The sequence below is a fragment of the Urocitellus parryii genome, chromosome 6 (assembly GCF_045843805.1).
Source record: "Urocitellus parryii isolate mUroPar1 chromosome 6, mUroPar1.hap1, whole genome shotgun sequence".
Lineage (NCBI taxonomy): Eukaryota > Metazoa > Chordata > Mammalia > Rodentia > Sciuridae > Urocitellus > Urocitellus parryii.
The window spans coordinates 27,484,687-27,506,481 of NC_135536.1; the positions used below are offsets into that span (position 1 = coordinate 27,484,687).

At 40.6% G+C, this 21,795-nt stretch overlaps 1 protein-coding gene across 1 annotated transcript in view; it reads right to left on the bottom strand.

Moving 5' to 3' along the window:
* Ttll5 (tubulin tyrosine ligase like 5) overlaps positions 1 to 21,795 on the bottom strand; it is a 260,147-nt gene that overhangs the window by 203,734 nt on the left and 34,618 nt on the right. Inside the window, exons 7-11 of the mRNA XM_026401550.2 lie at positions 18,734 to 18,816; positions 11,894 to 11,963; positions 11,330 to 11,414; positions 2,471 to 2,572; positions 695 to 786 (exon numbers count right to left, since the gene is read on the bottom strand). Of these exons, the coding sequence (XP_026257335.1) occupies positions 695 to 786; positions 2,471 to 2,572; positions 11,330 to 11,414; positions 11,894 to 11,963; positions 18,734 to 18,816 (432 nt within the window). The remainder of the gene's footprint in view (positions 1 to 694; positions 787 to 2,470; positions 2,573 to 11,329; positions 11,415 to 11,893; positions 11,964 to 18,733; positions 18,817 to 21,795) is intronic.

Genomic DNA, 21,795 nt, shown 5'->3' on the forward strand with positions numbered 1-21,795 from the left:
CCAGATTCCAGGTCACAATATAATTGGAAAAGCATGTATGCTCATTCAAAAAAAAACAAAACCTCTCTGCAGCAATATTCAGAATGGGCCTGACAGGGACAGGTATATCCATAAATAAGTTGACACAGTCAAGAATGGAAGTGTCTGGGGATACACTCAGGCAGCCTCCTTTGACAGAAGACAGACACAGAATGGAAAAGTAGGCTCTGTCTCTTCCCACTCCTCCCCTACCGCCTTTTCTCTTGTAGACCGAGACGATGTCTTCAGCACAGTGCTTCCCATTCTGCTCAAGGCTCAGCAATGGGCCCACTTTGATTCTAAGCCTTATATTCAAACTCTACTCTGCCCATTCATTCTCCAACTCAGCAACAGAAATGAGGGGTTAACTTAAGAGAAATTTGAACTCAGAGACAATGTTGAGGGAAGCAATTTATTAAAATGCTGAATTTAGTGACTTTAACCTTCCAAATTCACAAAGGATTAAAGTAGAAAGTTGCCTTCCAAACTAGAAACAAGATAAGGAAATGGAAGTTACATAAAGCTTGTCCCCAATCTTGTGAATAACCAAGAACAATCATCCCACTGAACATCTCAGCAATACAATTTACTGTTAGGAGTAGGACTTCTGGCAAGAGGCCATGGTAAAGTTGTACAAACAAGAATAAGCCAGGAAGGGAAAAGATCTGGTACTCACCAGTTGTATCTCTGCCTTCTTGTTTCAGGTATCTAAGCATAGCACTCATGCTCCATTTGTTCCCATAATCCTCTACTTCTGGATCGTCACAACTGAAACAAAGTAATGAATCAAGGTCACATGTGCAACTAGGCCTAGCTGTAAAACAAGATTCTTTATGACCAACCTTCTTGGTCCTTTGAAATTTTTAGAAAAACACTCACTTCACTGATTTCTTCTCACCTAATTTTTCTCAGTCTTTTTTGTTATGTATCCTTAAGTACCAATTTCTTAAGTGGAAATTAAAATGCATATAGTTTCCCTTATTGAAAAGGGCAAGGGAAAAGAAGGCAAACTCTTCCTTAACCAAACAATTATGCATCATGAAAGAGTGGAAGAAACATGTGAAAAGATATAAGCAAAATTAAGAATGGTTGCAATAATTTAACAAAAATGGATTAACAACCCTGCCTTAGAACTGAATGTCACTCGAGTCGACAAAACCACCCTGGGTGCCATTTTCAGACCAGAACTAAGTTGGGAGGGGTTAATGAGCTAATCTAGCACAGCACTTTAACGAGCTCACCCCACACGTGTTTTGGCATGTGAAGCAAGCTCCTCCTCTCTGGTGGTGGACTGGGCCTCTTTCCTATCTTCCGAGGCACCATGAAGGGAGAGTGCACTAGAGTGGCAGTAAGAGCAATGAAGAATCCCACTAGATACGGTGTATGATGACAAATGGAACAGACTCCCACGGAGACTGCAGAGTCCTGCAACCTGGAACGTGTGCTTTGCAACTGCCCTCACCCCCAACCCCGGGTCCCACCTCACTGCATCTCTGCTCATCTTCCCAGGAGAAGGATATGACATCTTCAACCCCCTAACATTGGCCACAGGATACTGATCGGCCTCAACAGCTTCAGCACCTATTCCAGCACATCCAGATACCTGCCTTCCTTTCTTTCTTTTAGTCTGCACAGAAAATTACTATTTGGATTTCTTTTCTGTTTTTTCACCTTTTGGAAAAATTATCAGCATGAAAGAAAAACTAAGCAAAAAGAATATTTCCACACAGTTGTGTTGGTGCTCCCTTCTACCATAATCTTTTCTGAGATGTCCTCATTTCTCTTGTTTTCCCATTTTTTCCTGATCATATAAGTATTTGTTTTTGAAAATACATAAAAGCACACACAGAAAGAAAATAAAAACCACCTACCCACAGTCCCACCCCCTATAGTTAAGTAGTCCATATCCTTCTCTCTTTTTCACCCCCAGCAAAAATAAATAGCTTTAGCTATCAGATATATACATGCAAGAAACTCAGTTGCACATAATGTGCTTTCCCCCTAATAATACACAGCAATGGACAGTCTTTATCTCTGATTCCGTCATACATCCCTCTTTCAAGGTTAAGTTTCTAGAAATGGAACTGCTGGGTCAAAGTGTACAAATATTTGTCAAGTTTTTGGCCTGCTTTCCAAGTGTTGAAATGAACTCACTTGTTGACTTCTAAACATGCAATATGCCTATTAAATTCCCAACCCTAAGTCAGAGGAAGACAATGAAGAACACAAAATGATGAAAACATGTTTTAGTAGAGAAAGGTGACACTGCAGCAGGGCAAACAGTGGAGCAGCAGCACAGTCACAACCGTCACGTGACCCTGGCAGCTTTCCATAAGTGTTACATGGACAGAAACCTAACATCAAGCTCCAGCGCAGCACTTCAACCTCCCACCCCTAAACACCCACAACTCAGTGTGCCTTCCCTGCTTTCTGGCTCAGACACAGCCAGTACCTCACATAGTCTCCACTCTTCTTGTTCACACTGTAGTTTGTCAGGTGCATGAACTGGTTCCGAATGTTCTTGGCTCCTTGGTCATATCGCACAGTGGCAAACCTGAAAGAAATGACACACATTAAAAGCCAGAAACAGAGGTTCAAGAACCCAGGCTAGGGCTGAGGATCAGCAAGACCATAATGATAAAGAAAGGAGACATCATTATCTAAGAAACGCTGAACACCTCCCAACTGCCAACTCCAGGCTGTTCATACTAAATGTCACATGTTAATTCAATCCTCAAAACAACTCTATGAAGTAGGGTTTATTATCTCTAATTTATAAAATAGATAGGAAAACTAAATGTGACCTAGAGAGATGAAGCAACTTGCCCTGATCCAAAATCCATTATCTTACAATCACCATAGATGCCGCATCTCTTATACAGAACCTTGTATCAATAGGAAGGATGAAAATTGAAAATAATTGTGCCCAATTTGCAAAATTATGTAAAGGATGCTATGGATGAATGGGGCATTAGCTGGTAAGGAAAACATCTACTGAGTGTCCACATAGTGCCTGGTTCCATAGAATTCTATGGAGAAAAAGTACACAAAAAAGAAAAAGAGAGCAGCATAGAAATGTATGACGTGGAACTCACATCCATAGAAAGAACAGAATTGATGTGTACTAGTCATTTACAAAGAACAATAATGGCAGCATTAACAGTAGACAAAGCAGAACAGCATAAAAACGGGCACAGTGCAAGAGACTAATTCTTAAATTTGAAATGAAGGCAAAGGATAAAGAGATTACACATGGAACCCACTGAAAACAGGGAAGCAACTTGATATCCTGGACTACTGTCAAAAGACGACCAAGGCATAAAATATATGTGCCCCTGAAGAAAGTAAGCAGGAAGAGAGAAAACTTTCCAATGATGCTCATTGTCAACAAAAGGCCATCCAAGGCAAATAATTATGGTAAATATCAATCCCTGTTTACATACCTCTATAACCATATCACCCTCCCCTAAAGTGGTTTTCCCAAGAGACAGATCCAAGTGTGTGAAAAAAACCTGGAAGGCCACAAGTTTATTTTCAGATGATTTATAAATTATTTACATATGCTTACCCAGACTATGAAGTCAACATGAATTTTTACCACATTAAAGGTCAGCATTTAAAATTTTTCCTCTTCTCTATTTCTTCTCACCCACCCTCTATCTCCGCTCCCTAATTCCCTGTACCAGAAATAAACAAGAGCCAAAGAAAGAAAAGTGAAAAGGAAAAAAAAAGGCTTAACTCAAAAACTAAAATAAACAAACATGAGGCCAGGAAAAAGGATGTGGACAAAGAAAATTTTGACTCGGCATGTATGGCTCAAGGATAAGAGTTTGACAAGCTTTATGTCTATGCTTGAGAAAAATCTCAGATTTTCCAGAAACTTCTAGGAGTTATCACTACTCTTCATCATGTCACATGTGGTGAGTAAAACTCACTTCTACATACCGACAGTGATTCTTTCTCTAAACGGAAACAAGACAACAACTCTGAATTCTTGTGAAATGCAAAGGGGCACAGGCTGGCGCCCCAAGGCTGCCAGCCCTTGAGCAGACATTTCCTCACAGTGACATCCTCCTCTCTCCCAAAAGAGCAATGAATTCCAGGGAGGGAAAGTCAGATACCCTGACTTTGGGTATCTGATCTACCTTGGCAAGTAAGACTTCTGTTAGGAAGACTTCTGTCTTTACAAAATCACGGACTTCTTCCTCATCTTTCTTTCACAGGGGCATTTCATTCTGAACCCTGGCAAAGGTCACAGAATGGACTTCTACAGAAAGAAGGATTAGAGGGAGGGAAAAGCTTCAGCTTAGCAGAAAAGTTCTACAGGACAAAGGCACTGCTCTGTTTCCTAACCCACTGGAAAGAGAAGAAGACCATACAGAGGAGAGGTAGGGATGTATCCTCACCCCCACCTCCCAACAGATCTTACAGGTCTCACTACAGTCCCATTAAACAATCTTATTCACCTTAGATCACCATTTCCTTCAAAATGTCTAGACCAGAGATCACAGTAAACTCACATCTGGTCTACTAGTCAAGCTCTGATTATCTGATTGACCTACAAAAGTTTGTGTTTTGTTTTTTAACTTGAATTACTTGACCAACATTCCTTCTTGTAGCCCAATGGCAGCCAGTGCCCACAGAAAGAAATGGCCCATGGGGTTGGAAGGGAAACCCCAGGCAGTACAGGAAGTTATCTAAGGAGGGCCACAGCCCCATAGGGCTCTAAATCCACACAGGGAGGGCATGTGAGTGGGACGATGGATCAGCAAGGTCAGGAAACTGACTACATTAGAGGGAACTAAGTAAATAAATAAATATGTTGAAGATAATGGAACACAGATTTCTCACTGTTGGATCAGAGACACAAAAATATAGAAAGCACTACAATGTGCCCTGTAGTTTTGAACTGGAATTGGAAGTACTAATATTAACCTCTATTTTCAATGCATGGAGATATAGAAATACAGATGTGAATGTGCACACGTACATATACACATATGCACACTTCTAGGGCTGTCCACTGCAAGGCCCTAGGGTGATGAGTCTACCTAGCATCCAGATCTGCATTTCTAAAGACCATTCTCCACAACAAAGCAACAAGTGCTCCTTGGAGATATGACTGGTTCCAGGGCTAAATCAGAGAAGAACAACATGAGCCTAAAACATTTTATGCTCAAAGAAAAATGGGGATAACCAAAAGGGCAGAAAAAGCTAGCTTAAAGGGGCGCCAGTGGCCAGATCTGAGACAACTGGAGCACCCAAATAAAGAAACCAATTCAATAAAATAGGAATCTTTGAGTCTGCACTGATATAAATAAATAAATGAATAAATATAAGGGAAGAGGAGAAAGCTTTTCCTTGAAGTAAAATGCCAAATGATAAAAGTAAAAGGAATGATGGAACCAGAAAACCATCATCGGATAATCAGTACCTCAAATATTCATTCAGGCAAGAAATATCAGAAGATGTTAAAAGTACTGAATGAAAAGCTGGGGGTGCAGCTCAGTGATAGAGCACTTGATTAGTATGTATGAGGCCCAGGCTTGATCCCCAGCACAACTACCAGAAAAAAAAAGACTAGGTGAAATACAGAACAGATTTTACCTGGTTTCAAAGTATCTCCTCATAAAATACTCTGAAGCGAAAGACAGTGTCATTTTGCAGCAGAGGAATCTGGCAGACACCACCTTAACCAAGCAGTCAACACTGAATAGTCATCGTGGGCCATCAGATACCATGCAATGAGAACTACCATCCCTTTTGTGGTATTCTGGCCCCACAAATGCATAACCTAGGTTTAATCATGAGAAAATATAGACAAACCCAAATTGAGGGACAATCTACAAAATGACTGCCTGTGATCTTCAAAAACGCTGAAGTTGTGAAAGTTGTAGAAAGGACTTGCCCCAGACTGAGGAGACAAAAGCCACTACGACAAAACCCAACACGTGGTCCTTGCTTGGGTCCCTTTGTTATAAAGGACATTATTAAAACAAGTACCATATTATGAAATGGGGTCTCTGGACACAGAATAAAAGGATAATTCTTTATCCCATTTCTACAAGTTCAAAATAGTTTCAAAATTAAAAGTCTAAAAAATTAAGTTTTACAACAAAACATTTTCCCTTAAAAAAAAATGGAAGTTCCTGTGATTCCAATATCAGTGACCTATTGGCACTACACAGCAAGCTCCCTTAGGTGGGACAGGTGCTCTCCCACTCTGCAGTCCCCACCTGGCTAACTGCCTTGAGCAAATGTACTTGTGAGCATTTAGTGTTGACCTTTAAACTAGACCTTCACATATTATTAAATTTCATCGTATTTAGGTCTAAAAGTTTCAACAGTTTCTTTACTAGCAACAAACTAAAAGAGAAAACACTTGAATAGGTACCCCAGGACCAAGTCTTCAAATACTTACTTAATCTAACACAGGCTGAAATTTATAGGATGAATTGAGTCTTGAATCTCTCTTTTAATGAGATGAAAATTTAGGAAAACTCTTAACAGAATTTCACAGCCTTGACCTTTAAGCCAAGAAAAGGTGGTGGGTTGGGTGTGAGTGGGTACTACTTTTTTGGCTAATTCTGAAACCCTGGATGCTACTTGGCAGCATACTGATGAATACAGAACCGTATGCCTCTTTATTTTTTTAACCACCCTATAAACAAATATGGATTATCTTTATTCTGACAAATTCTTAAATCAAAAGCTACACTTTTTTTGTTTTCTAAAGTTTCTTTCTCAGTTGGAATCAAAACAATGGTAATAATTAGTCTAGAAATCAGATGTGTGGGTGTCTGAAGAAAAGATTTCATTTGACTTACAATTTTTCAACTTTACAGAGATGCAAAAATGATAGCATTCAGTAAAATCCATACTTCAAATTTTGAATTCCTCTCTTCCCAGGCTAATGATACACACCACAATGCCCTCTGGAGATGCTGGGCAGCATGATGAGCTGTAGCCCCAAGCACCCTTTAGATCAAGAGGTTAACAACCAATACTCGACAGCAGACCATGTGGCTAAGCTATGGTATTCAGCAGGTTAGGATTATCAAATGCATTTTTGTTTATGATGGGTTTATAAGAACAAAATCCTCTAATTAAGGAGTATCTGTAGTAGGTAATCATAAGCATAAACTGAAAGTGCACCTGAGTTGCTTGTTTCAAGGTCATTATCAACATGGGAAAACAAACAGAGGGGTTCAGTGGGGTCTTATAAACTCTCTTCCCCTATACAAAACCTATTTTGTTCTCAGAATCTGATACCATATGCTCTTAAGTCAGAGTCACAGAGGTTAGATGTAGGACCTCCTCTTTGGTAGTTATTTTTCTACATTCACTACACAAAGGGAGTAGTGAGGCTGGCCGGAGAAGACCTTGGAGATTGCACCTGAGTTCTCTCTCAGCAGGTGTAGCCATTCTGAGCCAGAGAGGCCCTGAGGAGGACGAGGAGGTGCACCTCAGGCAGCCTTGCCAGGAGCCACTGGGCTTCATCCTGGCTTGACCCAGAAGAATCTTATGGAAGAAAGCAAGAGGCCCAAGAGCTCTCTGATCTGCTGTCCACCAGCTGCAGCCTGGAGGCTGCCAAAGTGCTGCAGAGACTCGGCAGCGCCCAGCAGAGCCGCCTGGGAGGGGATTACCAGCCTGATCCTCTGTCCTCAGAGCCAGAAATGACTCAAACTTCACAAACAGCAAGGGCCTGCCAGGGAGGGTGACAATGAGCACTGGAAAGGGTTTCTACTCCTTTCTAGTGTCTTTCCCCCTACTTGCTGCTGTGGCAGATTCTGGACAGTGAGCAGCCTGTGAGGTAATCTGAATTCCTTGGCAACCAGCGAGTACCTGAATTCTTTCAAAACCACAGGAATCCAGCAGAGAAAAGGTAAATATCCCTGCGGAGCCAGTGTTAATTAGCAAAGAAGGCTACTGAAGAAGGAACTGGGGGTGGGGAGAGGGAGGCAGTACAAATGTTTGGGGTCTTTTCTGCACTTCCACTGAATAATATGGCTAAGGCAGAAGGAAAAAAAAAAGCAGTTCTGTTTGCTAACTTCTCCGGGTCCCCTGCCTCAACTGGGGACCTCAACAGTGTGGGTGGAATGCTCTTGGTTCCCCACTGGACACTCTCATGTTCTCCAAGGTGCTACTGCTACCTATCTTGGGTCTCTGATAACACAGTTTTCAACTCAATATTGTTTTGATTTTTTTTTTAACTTTTCATTTTCCCTATTTCAGCGCAAATTTGGCTATTAGCTTTGTTTCCAAAAGTGCTTTGTAAAATTATTTAAGCCCCATATTGGATCTACCAAAAGTTGTAAAATCCAGGACAGAGTCTTCAGATTCCACTCTGAAAGGAAAAGGAATCTCCACCATTTTGGTGAGAGCAGCACCCCTCCTTGGAAACCGAGTGTCCCCTGCTGGTGTAAAACAGCAACATGCACAGGGAATTGGAAAGCTGGGTGCAGCTCTGGGGCACCACACAAGACACCAAATCAAACTCCAGAAAGGCAATTCCATTCTTGCAGCTCTTCACTACTCTACCCACATAAAGAAAACAGTGAGAATTCTGCTTCCTATGTGAATAAAACAAGGACAACTGAAAACACTAACTTATAAAGAAACACACCAGGGTCTTCTTTTCAGTAAGTGTAAGAAGGTAAAGAATTTACACAAAATAACTTATTTCACAAAACTTTCTTGTGAAATGAACTTTCCATCACCTACCATTAATGTGAAGCCCCAAATAGAAATGATACGGTATCAGAGCCTTCCTTTCTAAAGAATAAAACTATTTTTGGCTCCAGTTCTGTCTCCTTAGGAAAAATTATGGTTTTCCTTGTTTAGCCTCAGAGTAAAAAGACCTAGTGATCTTACCCCAACCTGATTACCTTCACATATAACCCAAGATTACTAGAAGCTACAGACAGGAGGAGCTAGAGACCATTGCCGAATATAATGGCACAGTGGCGTAGTCAAGTACACTCTGAGGATGGAAAAGAAGCAAGTGAGTGCCAAGGTACACCTCGAGGATGTCAAAGGAACTGAGGCCCATTGAAGTCACTGCACAGAACAATGTGCCCTCACAGGACTCTGGAAAACAACTCCTCACACTGCCTTGGACCACCCTTTGGTAAAGTTTTGATACTCACCTATACTTTCTGGTAAACCTAATAACCAAAGCCTTGCAAATTCATGTTGTTTTGGGGGGTCAGGCAGTCTGAGTATTTAAACAGCTGTTTTCCTATTATTCCAAGAAAAAGTATTCACTGATTGAATATACACATGAATAGATATTATGTATATATGTATATGTGTATATAAACAAACACATAGGTATTTATACATTTAAATTCCTACTAGAAGCAAGAGTTACTCCAATTCAGTGGATTCTGGTGTCCAACACACAACCAGTAGCCAAAGCATTTGCATTTTTTGTAGTAAATAATGCTACTATTATTCTCTATAATAAATGTTAGTACTGCCCTCATTTTGTCCTCTGAACCATAAAGGTCTTAAAACTATGCCCACATTTTATCCACAGGGAGGGCTACTAATGTTGTGGGTGAAATATTTCTGGAAAAATTACGCAAAACACACTACTATGATACTTGAAAAACGGTGCATGTAAACAATCTTGATATTCTTTCTCTCTTGCAGAAATCCAACTTCTGGTAGGACACAATTTACTTGTAGGACCAAGGAGACAGGTGGGGTGAGGATGAGTGCAGGAAGGAGAGTGGAGAAGCTCTTGAGAGAAGAGGGAGATCTCAGAAGTCTCAAATTACAAAACTGAAATCGGGGATACCTTATATCCCTGAGTGGAAGTCAGGGGTATATTTTTACCTTCTTTTTTTCCTAGATAATATGGGATTGTGGCTCTTCAACCTAGTCTGTCTGACTATACTCAAATGTGAGAGCACACACACCTATAAATATTATAAAAAATGCCTTTCCTACAAAGACTTGATTAGAGCTACTAGTCAGCTCATGCTCAGATGCCTGGTCCAGGCATTTACCCAACTACTGGGAAATGTTTTAGTTTTCCCCCTTCTCCATTTTTAAGGGACGAAGAGGCCAGACTATGGAATTCTGGTAGCCTCCCGTGTTTCCAGGGTTCAGGCTCATAAATCTTAAGTCAGGAATATGACAGAGCATATAAATGCTGTCATTGCCACCTAGAGGTAAAGGGCAGACATATCTCAGCCAGCTAGGAGCTTTGGTTAGTTCCTGCGAACCCCCAACATGCCAAAGCCACTACGCATAACAAGGATGCTAAATCTTAAGTTCTATGAGGGTAGAAACTGTACCTATTTTCTTTATCACCTGTACATAAATAGGCAGTCTTCTTTTATCTGTGCTATTTCCCATCTTCAAAATGTACTTTCCAAATACAGAAATGTGCACAGACTGTGATTTTCAGTTTGTCATGACTGCTGGCAGATGCAAACCGCATCCAAAACTGCTATGTCCTACAAAGTCAAGGCCACTGCACATAAGATGAACTTCAGGGCACTTTTTAAAGAAAAAAAAAAAAACTTTTGGTTTAAAAAAAAAGTTTTGTGGGGGGAAAGAACACAGCATAGCAAAGTCATGTACTTATTTTAAACTATTTATGGAAACACTACCACCTAGAAAATTCTGTAGATATAGGAAACAAAACTCCAAATTATTATAACTCATACTAATTTCATAAGTCTCATTACCTTAAAACCTGCAAGGCACCTGGAGAAAAAGAGACCACTGCAAAGTATGTAACTTGCATATTAAGGGGAAAAGGCAGCATACCCCTGAAACTGAGAGCATGGGCAGTTCAGCAAATGGATTCCCCATCCCTGCTCAGCTACCACCCAGCAGGGAGATCTCAGAAAGGGCCTACAAGTTCCCTCACTTCTCTAAGTCTCAATTTCCTCAACTGCAAAAAGCTATTAACTATAGGGCTGTTATCAGGATTAAAACAAACGCCTGATTTATGAAAGGCAAATAAGTGTGGAATTTCTGGATATTCTGAAGAACAATGAGAAATTATCTTAATTATCTTAGTATCCTAGGGTCTTCCTAATAATCATCATTGGGAAAAAACATCCCATGGCTTCCATCTCCACTGGAAATTGTGTGCATTTACACAAACTTTGTGTGGACATGCAAATGAGGCTGAAATGTATTAGGACTGCTTTCTGTTACTTGAAGTCTCCCAGGGTTAATTTCCTGAGTTGAACATAACAGAGAGAAACAGCCTGATCTTGGAAAGCTCTTTGATGGATCTATTTTATTATACCCACCTGACCCTTCCACTAAAAACAAAGTCTCTCACCTGGCCAGCCCCTCTTCATAGAGATAGATGACCAGAGGATCGTAGGAAGTCACGAGCACATAGAGGCGCACGTCGAACTTGAAATCTAGAAAAAAGGTTGGATTCACAGAAAAAACAGTTCATTTGCTTTCTGCTACAGAATGAACAGGACAAGGTAACCAAGAACTATAAAAGAAAGACCACTCCTCCATGTGAAGCACACAGTGCCCACACCTTGCCTGGTGAGAATGAATAATAACTGTACTATAAATATAATGCTATAATATACATAGCATATATGTACATAAATAAATAGGCAGTTTTCATATATATGTATACACACACACACACACACACACACACACACATATTCATTGATTGCCTTATAGCTTATAAAGCACTTTTTCTTATCGCACTTTATCTTCAGAATAATCCCTGGTAGTATGTAAGAAACCAGCCTCATCTCTGGAGCCATAGATGCCAAGAATTTCATACTAGCTTTGATTTACTAGAGAAGACCATGAGAAGGTTAAAAAGTTTAGCAAGATCTAACCCAACCTAGGCAGGAGCTTAATCACAACTCACCGTCTATGAGCAGGGGGTTGTTAATGTAACGGGAGACCAGGATGTTCTCTTCCAGGGAAATCTGGTTTGGCTATTGAGTAAAGAAAAAGAATGAAAGGGTACAAATGCTCAGGAATTCTAATTTATAATAAACTTTTTACCCTTTTAAAAAGTGATCATGTGGAAAACTAAAACTCTAGGAAAAGTTTTCCTCCAAAAATACCCACATATTCTTTTGGCCACATAACATACAACTTTTATAAACATTGTGGGTATTCAATTGCAAAGGAGAGAAAATAAATTTACATAGCACTTCTCACACAATAAATACAGCCTAAAGAGCTTTAAAGATTTATATGCATGGTAAATAGCTACTTGCCAAGAAAATATGAGTTACTTAAAAAATAAATAAAAGCTTGCCTCTTTTAAAATGTAAAAGTACAATGATAATTTTAAAGCACAAGGACTATTTCTTTTCTTTCTTTTTTCTTTGTACTGAAGATTGAACTTAAGAGCATTTTAACACTGAGCCACATCCTGGTCCTTTTTGTTATTTATTTTGAGACAGGGTCTTGCTAAGCTGTGGATGCTGGTCTCAAACTCACTATTCTCATGCCTCAGCCTCTCAAGTCACTAGGATCACAGGTGCGTGCCACTGCGCCAGGTGCACAAGGACTATTCTTAAGTGTAGACTTTCATTAAGTTGTTTAGAGAACTTACTATCCTTGCTGGATCCCAGCATTTCCTCTGTGAAATGCAATGAGTGTTTGCTTGATTTGGTGAATGGCACTTCCCAAGCAACTACGTGCAAAGACTGAGCTAGATCTTTAAAGATTTCTTTAATTAAAAAAAAAAAAGTTGTTTATATAATAGTGAGTGATGTTGAACACTGTGTGAGGCATTGAGGTTACAGTGATGAAGAAAATAGATACAATCTTGCCCTCACAGAACTTAAGACTCAGTACCTCTACCCCCAGAGTTTAAATACTATATTACAATTATATTGCAGAGAGGTAGTGATATATTTAAGTTAAAAGAACAAAAAGCAATAATTCTGTAAACACAAGATATTGGGTTGTAAAGTGGACCAATCTGGCAGGACCACTCAGGGAAGGCTTGCCCTGGAAGAATAGGTGCAAGAAGTAAGAATAGGTGCAAGAAGTAAGTGAGTGGGCACAAGGTAGGGAGGAAAGGACGCCATCATGGGAAGATGGCATATACTAGGGTCAGCAGACAGGAGGGTAGGCAGATTCATGGGCCTGGAGCTTAGAAGACTAAACTGAGAAATAAAGGAAGGGATGGTTAGACAACTAGGAGGGAGGGATCCCAGAGGCAAAAGCAAATAAGTTTGAACTCCTAGTAAGAGTCATTTAGATTGAACATGGTAGGAAGCAGGAACACTGGAGTCAAAGAGCAAGATCAAAATATGTGAAATAGAACAATTTCATGTGTAATTAGATTAAGACAGAGAAGTCGGTTGCAAGTCAATCCATGCAGGACAAAAGAGCTCCAAAGGGAAGTGGCAATGATAATAATTACCATGATAACAACTACAGTAGTAGCTAACATTTGCAGAAACAATTAAAATTAGGTAAAAGTAGTAAGTATTTACTATGTGCCAACCTGTTCTAAATGTATCACACATATTATTTCATTCAATCCTCACACAACCCCATATTTTACAGATAAGGAAAGGATCAGAGAAGTTAGGGACCTGGCCCAAGTCACACAGCTAATAAGCAATAGAGCAGCATTGGAACCCAGACAGTCTGCTTCAGAGGTAGACTTTTAAGCACTACTCAATAGTCTGAGCCAAAATAATTATCCCCAAATTCAAAAATTTTTCTATGTCACAAAGCGTTTCCGATCCCAAATACTACTGTTGTTCATGAAATAAGGATAATTTTATAACCCATGACATTATTCACAACCACAGTGAGCAACCCTGGAGTTAGGATGATGAGTTTTCCTGCTGCTGCTGCCTCAAAGTCAGAAGGCAGCTTTCACATCCCATTTCTGTATATCATATGAACACAATGACATCAGTACTGATTCACCCCTAGTGCACTCAACCACCCAACCATTTCCTGATTTCCTTACATTTCTTGATCAGTTTCTCACAAGCACTATCTCCATTCTGAGTCATCTTACAGAATAAGAAGTGATGCAATCATTACACAAAGAGGTAATCTAAAGGCTGGGTTCCAAACCTAGAGTTAATCAATCTCAGCAGCCTTCCCCAGAGTAACACTTACAGGCCATAACAGACATATGACCTACTCACCTGTCCTCTGGACCAGAGAACACACTCCTAGGGTCTTCGTTTCCCATCATATCTACTTCCTCTCCTCCCATCCTCATTGTTCACATTGATCCATTTATCCATTCAGTTGAGCTTAGCATAAACCCTTCAGTTAACTAGGTAACTTTAATATTTGTTCTAATGTCTTTACCTCTTCTTTCTATCTGTATGAGGAATTAAATTTTAAGTTCTCAGGATAAAAGGATAGTTGGGACTGGTTTCTTTGGTAGTGTACATCGCAGAGGAACTAATAAAACACCCTCAAACCTACTTCCTTTTTATCAAACCCCAATTAACTCATATCAAATTATTTCAATTTTCAGCTAAAAATGTCCTTCCAAAATAGGCTAAAGCAGGAATCTGAATTGTTGGGGAAGTTGGAAACAGTCTTTTTTCCTCACTGGACCTTAAGATCAAAGTTCTCAGCATCTATTAAGTTACTGCAGAGTAGTACAGGACAGGGATTAAGACTGAATATATACTCTGGAACTAGCTAGACTTGAGTTACCAACTTGACTCTAACACTTACTAAGACAGTAATAACCACCCCTCATGGGGTTCTTCATGAAGACTAGATGAGATTATATTTGGAAGGCACAATGGCAGGCACATGTTAAATATACAATCATTACTGCAAACTCAACGGTATCTGTGTGTTCTAACTACTAAATCCCACAGTCTACAGCACACACATGTGCCATTCTACTCAAAGCAGTACACTGACTTATAATAAAGATATTCAAGAATTAGAATTTCTCAGAATGTTTTAAGGATCGACAGCACCTGGCGGGCAGCAGGCACTCTCTAAATACTTGTTAAATAATGAGAAAAAGAGGAAATAAGATTAAAAAAATACAAACTAATAGAAATAAGAGAGTACCAATTTATATTCACACTTATAGGAGTGAAGAGGGTGACCTCACCCTCTTCCAACCCTTCAGGATCTCAGGGATTATATTAATACTACATTTACCATGGATAATGTGCCAGACAAGGATGATGGAATTGGATGTCCATAATCAAATTCATACCTTCATCAGAAAACACCAGGTCTTTCCCCTCCTTGAGCGGAATGTACTAAATTGGGAAAACATGGCATTTAGTCATGGTTACTGAGGGAGCTGAAGCAGACATTTTGCTCCTTATGCTGCACTTGGGAGTTAAAGGGCATATCCTTAATAGGCCACGCCAGCCAACCAGTCAAGAAGTGTCCATCACAGGAGTCCACACTTGTCTCCTCAGTATGACATGAAAGTCCTGCTTTTCCTGTCCTTTATCCTGTTCTACTCATGTTCCTAGTTGCTACTTGCAGATATTTTCCAAAAGGTTCTGACTACTACAGGAAAGCTGAAATAAGAGGCTCTTTCCCACCCGGGGGACGACAGGGCACGATGTTTCCATCTGGCTCTCAGGCCTAAATCTGTGCCTCCCCCCACAGTCCCTCACCCACTCAGGAGTTGTGCACACAGACCCTTGTCTCAGCACACTCCCTCCCCTCAAATCTGAAAGGAAAGCAGGCAGCTTTCCTTGGAAAGAGTTACTTCATCCAGTTGGCTAATGGGTCACATATTCCATGGGAAAGGATCCAGGTATGGAAAAGAGGGGATGGGTAGGCCTTCTGGTAAGGGGAGAGAGAGGAGCATTAACTACATGGTTTGTAGGTCTGGGTAAAAGGTGATCAAGTTCCAGTTTGGGGGTGAAATGGGAATCTGTTCCCATTAGGTGTACTCGCTGCCAGCTCCCCTCCCAGCTCCCCTCCGGCCTGCTGGCACCCCCCCAGGCTTCTGTCTGGCACCTCCACTAAATACCTAAAAGAATCAGATTCATTCCAAAGCTTCACAGAGGGGGAGGGGCAAGATGAAGGGTCCTGCCAAGAGCTTTGATCTGTGCAGGGGGTCTCAAGGGATTCAGTCTGGTGAGGGGTGGGAGGGGGAAAGACTCAGAGCCTGCCAAGCCTGCATTCTCTAAAGACATGTCATTCCCTTTATGAGCCTCGGCATCAGTGAAGAGTAAGGACACGGGGCTCTTGGTCCCACCAAGGCAAGTTTAACTGTTCTATTCTTTATGATGTTAGCTTTAAAAGAACAAATCACTAAGGCAGAAGAGCATTCCAAAAGAAAAAAGTCCCAGAGGAGCTGGGAATAGATCCTATTCTTTTTGACTCATGTCTAAGAAATAAAAAGCAAACTTGTACCATAGTTGACTTTCAATAGCAATTCCATTTGGCAGCAAAAACCCAAACCCAAACTAGCACCGTCTGAGATTCAAACAACACTGGAGCTCCTGGCGCAGAGCTAAAGGAGAGGCTGTGGGACAGGAGCCTTCATGCCAAGGTCAGAAAGACAAAAAAAGAAAGCCAAGGCATATGACCAGGCTAAAATGTCTCCAGAGTGAGCCAGGTCAGGTAACAGGATTTATAGCTGGGGCCTGGCACTGAGTAGGTGCTCTGTCAAAACCAGATTATGTATTTATTTAGCATGAAAGGTCTCGCCACCATTGTTTACTGTATAGTTTTGAGTCCAGACTGAATCTGAGGATTTTCTAGAGTGAAAGACCCCTCTGGAAGTTTGTTTCTGCACACATAGGAAATGTGAAAAGATAACTGGGGAATTTAAGATGGAGTACTGGCCACACACACAATGTGTCTACCCCACCAATCCTCCCTTCCACTAGAAGGACAGAAGGATATTTTTAAAAGAATGAATTGATAACAAGACTAGAAAAAAGCTAAAGGAGCCAGAACAGACCAAAGTTTAAGGAAATCCTGAAAGATAGAAAGCAGATGGAATCAGGTTGAAAAAACAGCGGAAGAAGCCTGAGCCCAAAATACCAGAGGGGAGAGATTGTCCCAAGGAGGCCCCTGCAAAGCTCCAAGCTGGCAGCCAACAAACATGAAGAACGGGTGGCCAAGGAACAAGAATCACATAATTAATTCACAAACAGCACTGGCGGCCTTTTCCTATACCAAAAACAGCAGCTTTTGTCCAGAGGATGAAACCTACAGATGGTGCTTTCAGGAGAACATCTTTTGTGGGTGCAGGGGGTTCATGGAGGAGAGGAGAACTTGAGGCCATCCTATCCCCACAGAAGCAAAAGGTATGCAAAGCAAGCAAGGCAGCTCTAGGGGAGAGGGAACTCACCAAGATCTCTCCACAGCCCCTCAAGACTGCCCTGTTTTGGTGCAGGGAGAGGCACACCTTCGCCCACCCCTCAACCACATGCCCCTGAAGGGGAGCCTCACAGTCACCTTGCTTTGCCCTCACACAGAAAGCAGGCAGCTCTCGCCCAGGGAGGGGCAGCTAGGGAAAGAGTCCTGCAGGCCCAACACCTAAGGATCATTCAAATTAAGAAAATTTAACAGCAAGAAGAAAAACAAACCTAAAGAAAATTCAAGAACAATCCTCAGAAAGACAGATGGTCAAACTGCATCCATTCAACAAAGGCAGGCTGTTAGTTACAAAGAAAAAAATCAGCATTTCTGGAAATTAACATGATAGCCAATATAAAAATACAATGGATAAATAAATAACAAAATGCATAGTGCTAAAACTGGTAACCCAGAAGATGGCAACGGAGAAGACAAAATACTAAAAATGAGGGAAAAAAAATCTGATGTGAAGGAAAGACAGAGAATGCTTTGAAAAGGAGTTGTAAAAGTAGAGACAGAAAATAAAAGGATAATTTCCCCCAAATTAAAAGAAAAACACTATTTTCAGAATGAAAGGGTCCACCAAATGTCCAGGAGGAAAAGTTAAAAAAGAAAATGCCTGGATTTAAATATAGGTTAAGTTTCAGAGTGTCAATGCGTTAAAGTCCGTTCCTACTAAAAATTTCTACTCAACTTATAAAGGAGAAAAACTGAATCATAATTACTGAAGAGAACATATATAACCCTTAAATATAAAAATAAAACTAATCAAACTTAAGAGATTAAGTTACTAACTACTGTGGTTAAGTAGAGAGAGAGTGAGCATAGAGCTGGGAGTTTATTTATTCTATATAAATATAAAGTTTTAAAACAACACTTAATGAGATTCTGCAAAGAATCAAGATACTGAAGGTACAGATACTTTTGAAACCTAATATGCACAAGGCTCTAGGTTCAATCCCCAGGATCACAAACAAAAAGAGAATAAGGAAGAAAAGCAGGAAGGGAGGAGGAAGGCGCAGCAGCGGCAAGGATGCCACACCCACGAAGGGTTAAGTGGCTGGATACCTCTGAAAGCAGGAACCCACCCGCTGCTCCATTAAAGGTATGAGCTACCAACACAGTGCTAAGGAAATAACATGACAATATGCTACTGAAAGCAGAAAAGAGAACTCTATTCTGCTGACCAGAAAAAAACAACAACAAAGGCTGCCTTTCCCTGTATTTGATCAAGTGACTTTTTAGCCCTGGAAGAGTATTCTGGCCCAGGAAGGTTACTGCCAGCAGGTGAGCAACAGCCAGCTCAGGCCACCCTCTGCTCACTTTTGAATGCAGATTTCAGGAGGAAACCTGGGCTCCTAAAGAGAAGGAACCACGTGAGTACTGGGTCTGCCATCTTCTGCATACTTACATTGTTGATCAGGTAGACGCCCCGCCCCCTAGAAGAGGCCACTGGTTTTACTATCCAAGGTCCCCGGTCCTTTGAATATGAATCTGCTCAAATATTGGGAGATAAAAAAAGGGGAGAGAGAAACAAAGAGAAAGAAGGAACATGAGTTTATTATCTTAAGTTTCCATAATGGTTATCTATTCAGGTACCCAAAGAAGCTTCCAAATTTCTAGCTGGAAGGCAGTAGCTAAAATTATCTGTAATTTCGGACTAGCCTTAAAAAGTAAAATAGCCAGAAGGGGAGAAGGAGAGGAGGAGAAAAGAGGATAGCAAAATTACTCACATAATTATTTCTTCCACCATTTCCTCTCTTTCTTAAATAAGAGGATGAAAACAAGGCCAAACCTCTGTGTTGAGTCTATTACTGTCACTAACCACCTTTGGGAATCTGAAATTCTCTGTTAAACAAAGGACCTTTAGCAAACAGTGACAATGCAAGTCAAAAGATCTGGTATAGTTACATTCCTCAAATAATTTCTCAAAGCTTTCAAAAAAATAATCCCCTTAAATAATCCCCTTGCACTTTTGCAAGGGGTGAGGACACACAATAATTCAAAGGTGGGTACAAAGAACCATTTGCTTCCGTCCTTCCCCAAGTTCACGTGTACACTTTAAACATCTTTGGGTCATGAGAAGAAAACAGACAATTGATAATAGGAATCCCAAAGGCTTGCACAGGGTTAGGGAGTGGGGGCAGATGGCTCTGTCTTTCACTTGGGGAGTGTCAGAGGACATGGGGAGGAGAGGACTGAGGGTGCTGATGAGTTCTCATATCCCAGCCTAGAGAGAGGGGTGTACTAGCCCTCTCCAGTAGGGGCTGGGGCTGGGTGGCAGGGGGTGGCAGTGAAAGATGGAAATTAATGTGTTGTTGTTTCTTTATATTTTTCTTTCTGTGAAAGAATAGACAGGAAAAGAATAGATTTGTTAAGAAATAAATAAACTTGCAAATAAATACAAGTGCTTCAGAGCAGATCACACAAAACTTCCGTTTTCAAAGTACCTCAGTTGCTTTACATCAGAGTATTACCATTTTATCTAGAACACAAGAGCATAATCCCAATAAAGTTCCCTAAAGTTTATGTTTCTCTGGTTTGAGTTATTAAAAGGCAAGTGCATCCCCCTGTGTGCTTATTCACAACTCTCCTCCCCCAAATAAGCACACCACTTCCCCCTGTCCTGAATGGGGCCTGCAGCAGGCAGCCTGCACCAGCAGTCCCAGGACAGCTTCCCTCTCTGAGTCACTTGCCAGCAACTACTGCCTCCTTTTCTTCCCTCTCCCTGCCAAATAGTCTCTTCGAGGCCTCCCAACAGGAACTTGAGTTTGTTAGTGCTACAAACCATTTCACCAGAAAAGAAGTCTCTGTCCACTTTCCCCACCTTCCCCTGCCTTTCCCTATTGATGCAATTTAACAAAATTAGAAAAAAACGTGTACCACACAGAATCTAAACCTCAGAGTTCTTCTTCCAGAACCAAATCCACTACTCGTTCTAGTCATACACATATGAAATGCTGTATGTGTAAGATTATAGAATGCTGCATGATTGTAGCAAAAGATTAATTAAATATACTATATCATATCCATGGGAGGTCGGCAAACTTTTTGTAAAAAGCCAGGTGTAAACATTTTTGGGCCCTGTGGACCATGCACACACTCTGCCACTGTAGCCTGAAAACAGCAAATATGTTTTAAAAAAAAAAAAAAAAAAAAAAAAAGGACGTGGCTATGTGCCCATAAAACTTTATTTTGTACAAACTGAATTTCATACAATTTGCACATCAAAAATTTTGCTTTTCTTTTGATTTTTTTCCCCCGATCACTTCAAAGTATAAAAATCACTCTTAGTTCAAGGGATGTCCCCCAAACAGGTGCACAACTGATCTGACTCAAGGGCTGTAGTTTGCAGAAGCCTGATCTATAGAATATTAAACATGCAAAATGACAACAGTATTAATTAACTGATACAGAATGATTGCAAAGATAGACTTGTCAGTGAAAAAAGCAAGATGCAAGACAATGTGAATTTTATGCTCACCTCTGTTCACACACACAAACTATTTGCTAGTAAATGCCAACAATGTCTCTAGAAGGACATGATTAGAATTAGGGAGAACTAGGTGACTAAGACACAGGAGGAGACAGGCTTTTCACTGATTGCTGTTTTAAAAATACAATTCATGTAATTTTAAAGTCCCGCTATAGAAGACAGATTTATAGTTAGAGAAGTCAAAAAGTCAAATCTCCGTAAAATGAGGCCAATGAGTCTATTTTTTATTGTGCCATTTCCCCCAGATTTTTGAGACAATGGACTGAGTGAACACAGGACAAGCTTTTATTATTAAAGCAAAAATGTAAAAATTTTCTAAGCTTCGTTCGTTAATTCAATAGCTCTAATATCCAATTTGTGTCCATCAGTTTGCTAAGCAAGAGTCATATAGTAGTGGGCCTTTGTCCTCACAAAGATAGACTAGCAGAAGGACAGCCATGAAATAAGTAATTACAGTGACTCAGAGTGAAGAAGTGTCTGGTGCTATAAAAATGGAGACAGCATGCCCAGGGAGGGGAAGGTCCAGCCACATGCGAGTGTTCCACCTAACGTGTGTATAATCAATCTGCTTCATTACTGTCATGTTGTCAAAATTCTAAATATCAAAGACTTGTCTTCTATGCTGGGCTTTTCACCTTGGTTTGTGATATTTCTGAATAAGGATCAATTTATTTCACAAGTGCTAAAAATGTGAGCAGGAAGCAAGAAACATTCAAGGCAAAGGCAGAGCCCAGGACTAGATTGTCTGCCTGGATGAAGATGCTCTAGACAAGCTCTGTAGACTTTGCAGTGCCTTGCTGTCCTACAGGGGCAGCGTGCTCAACACAACAGAGAAACGAGGCAGGAGGAGAAAGATCCTTCTACCACCAGCTTTCCAAGTATATGACAACACAGGTAATTTGTGTAAACTGCCTTCTCTGTTCTTTAATAAGGGGTTTCATCTGATGTTCTAAGACTTCTTATAACTCTATAAAGTT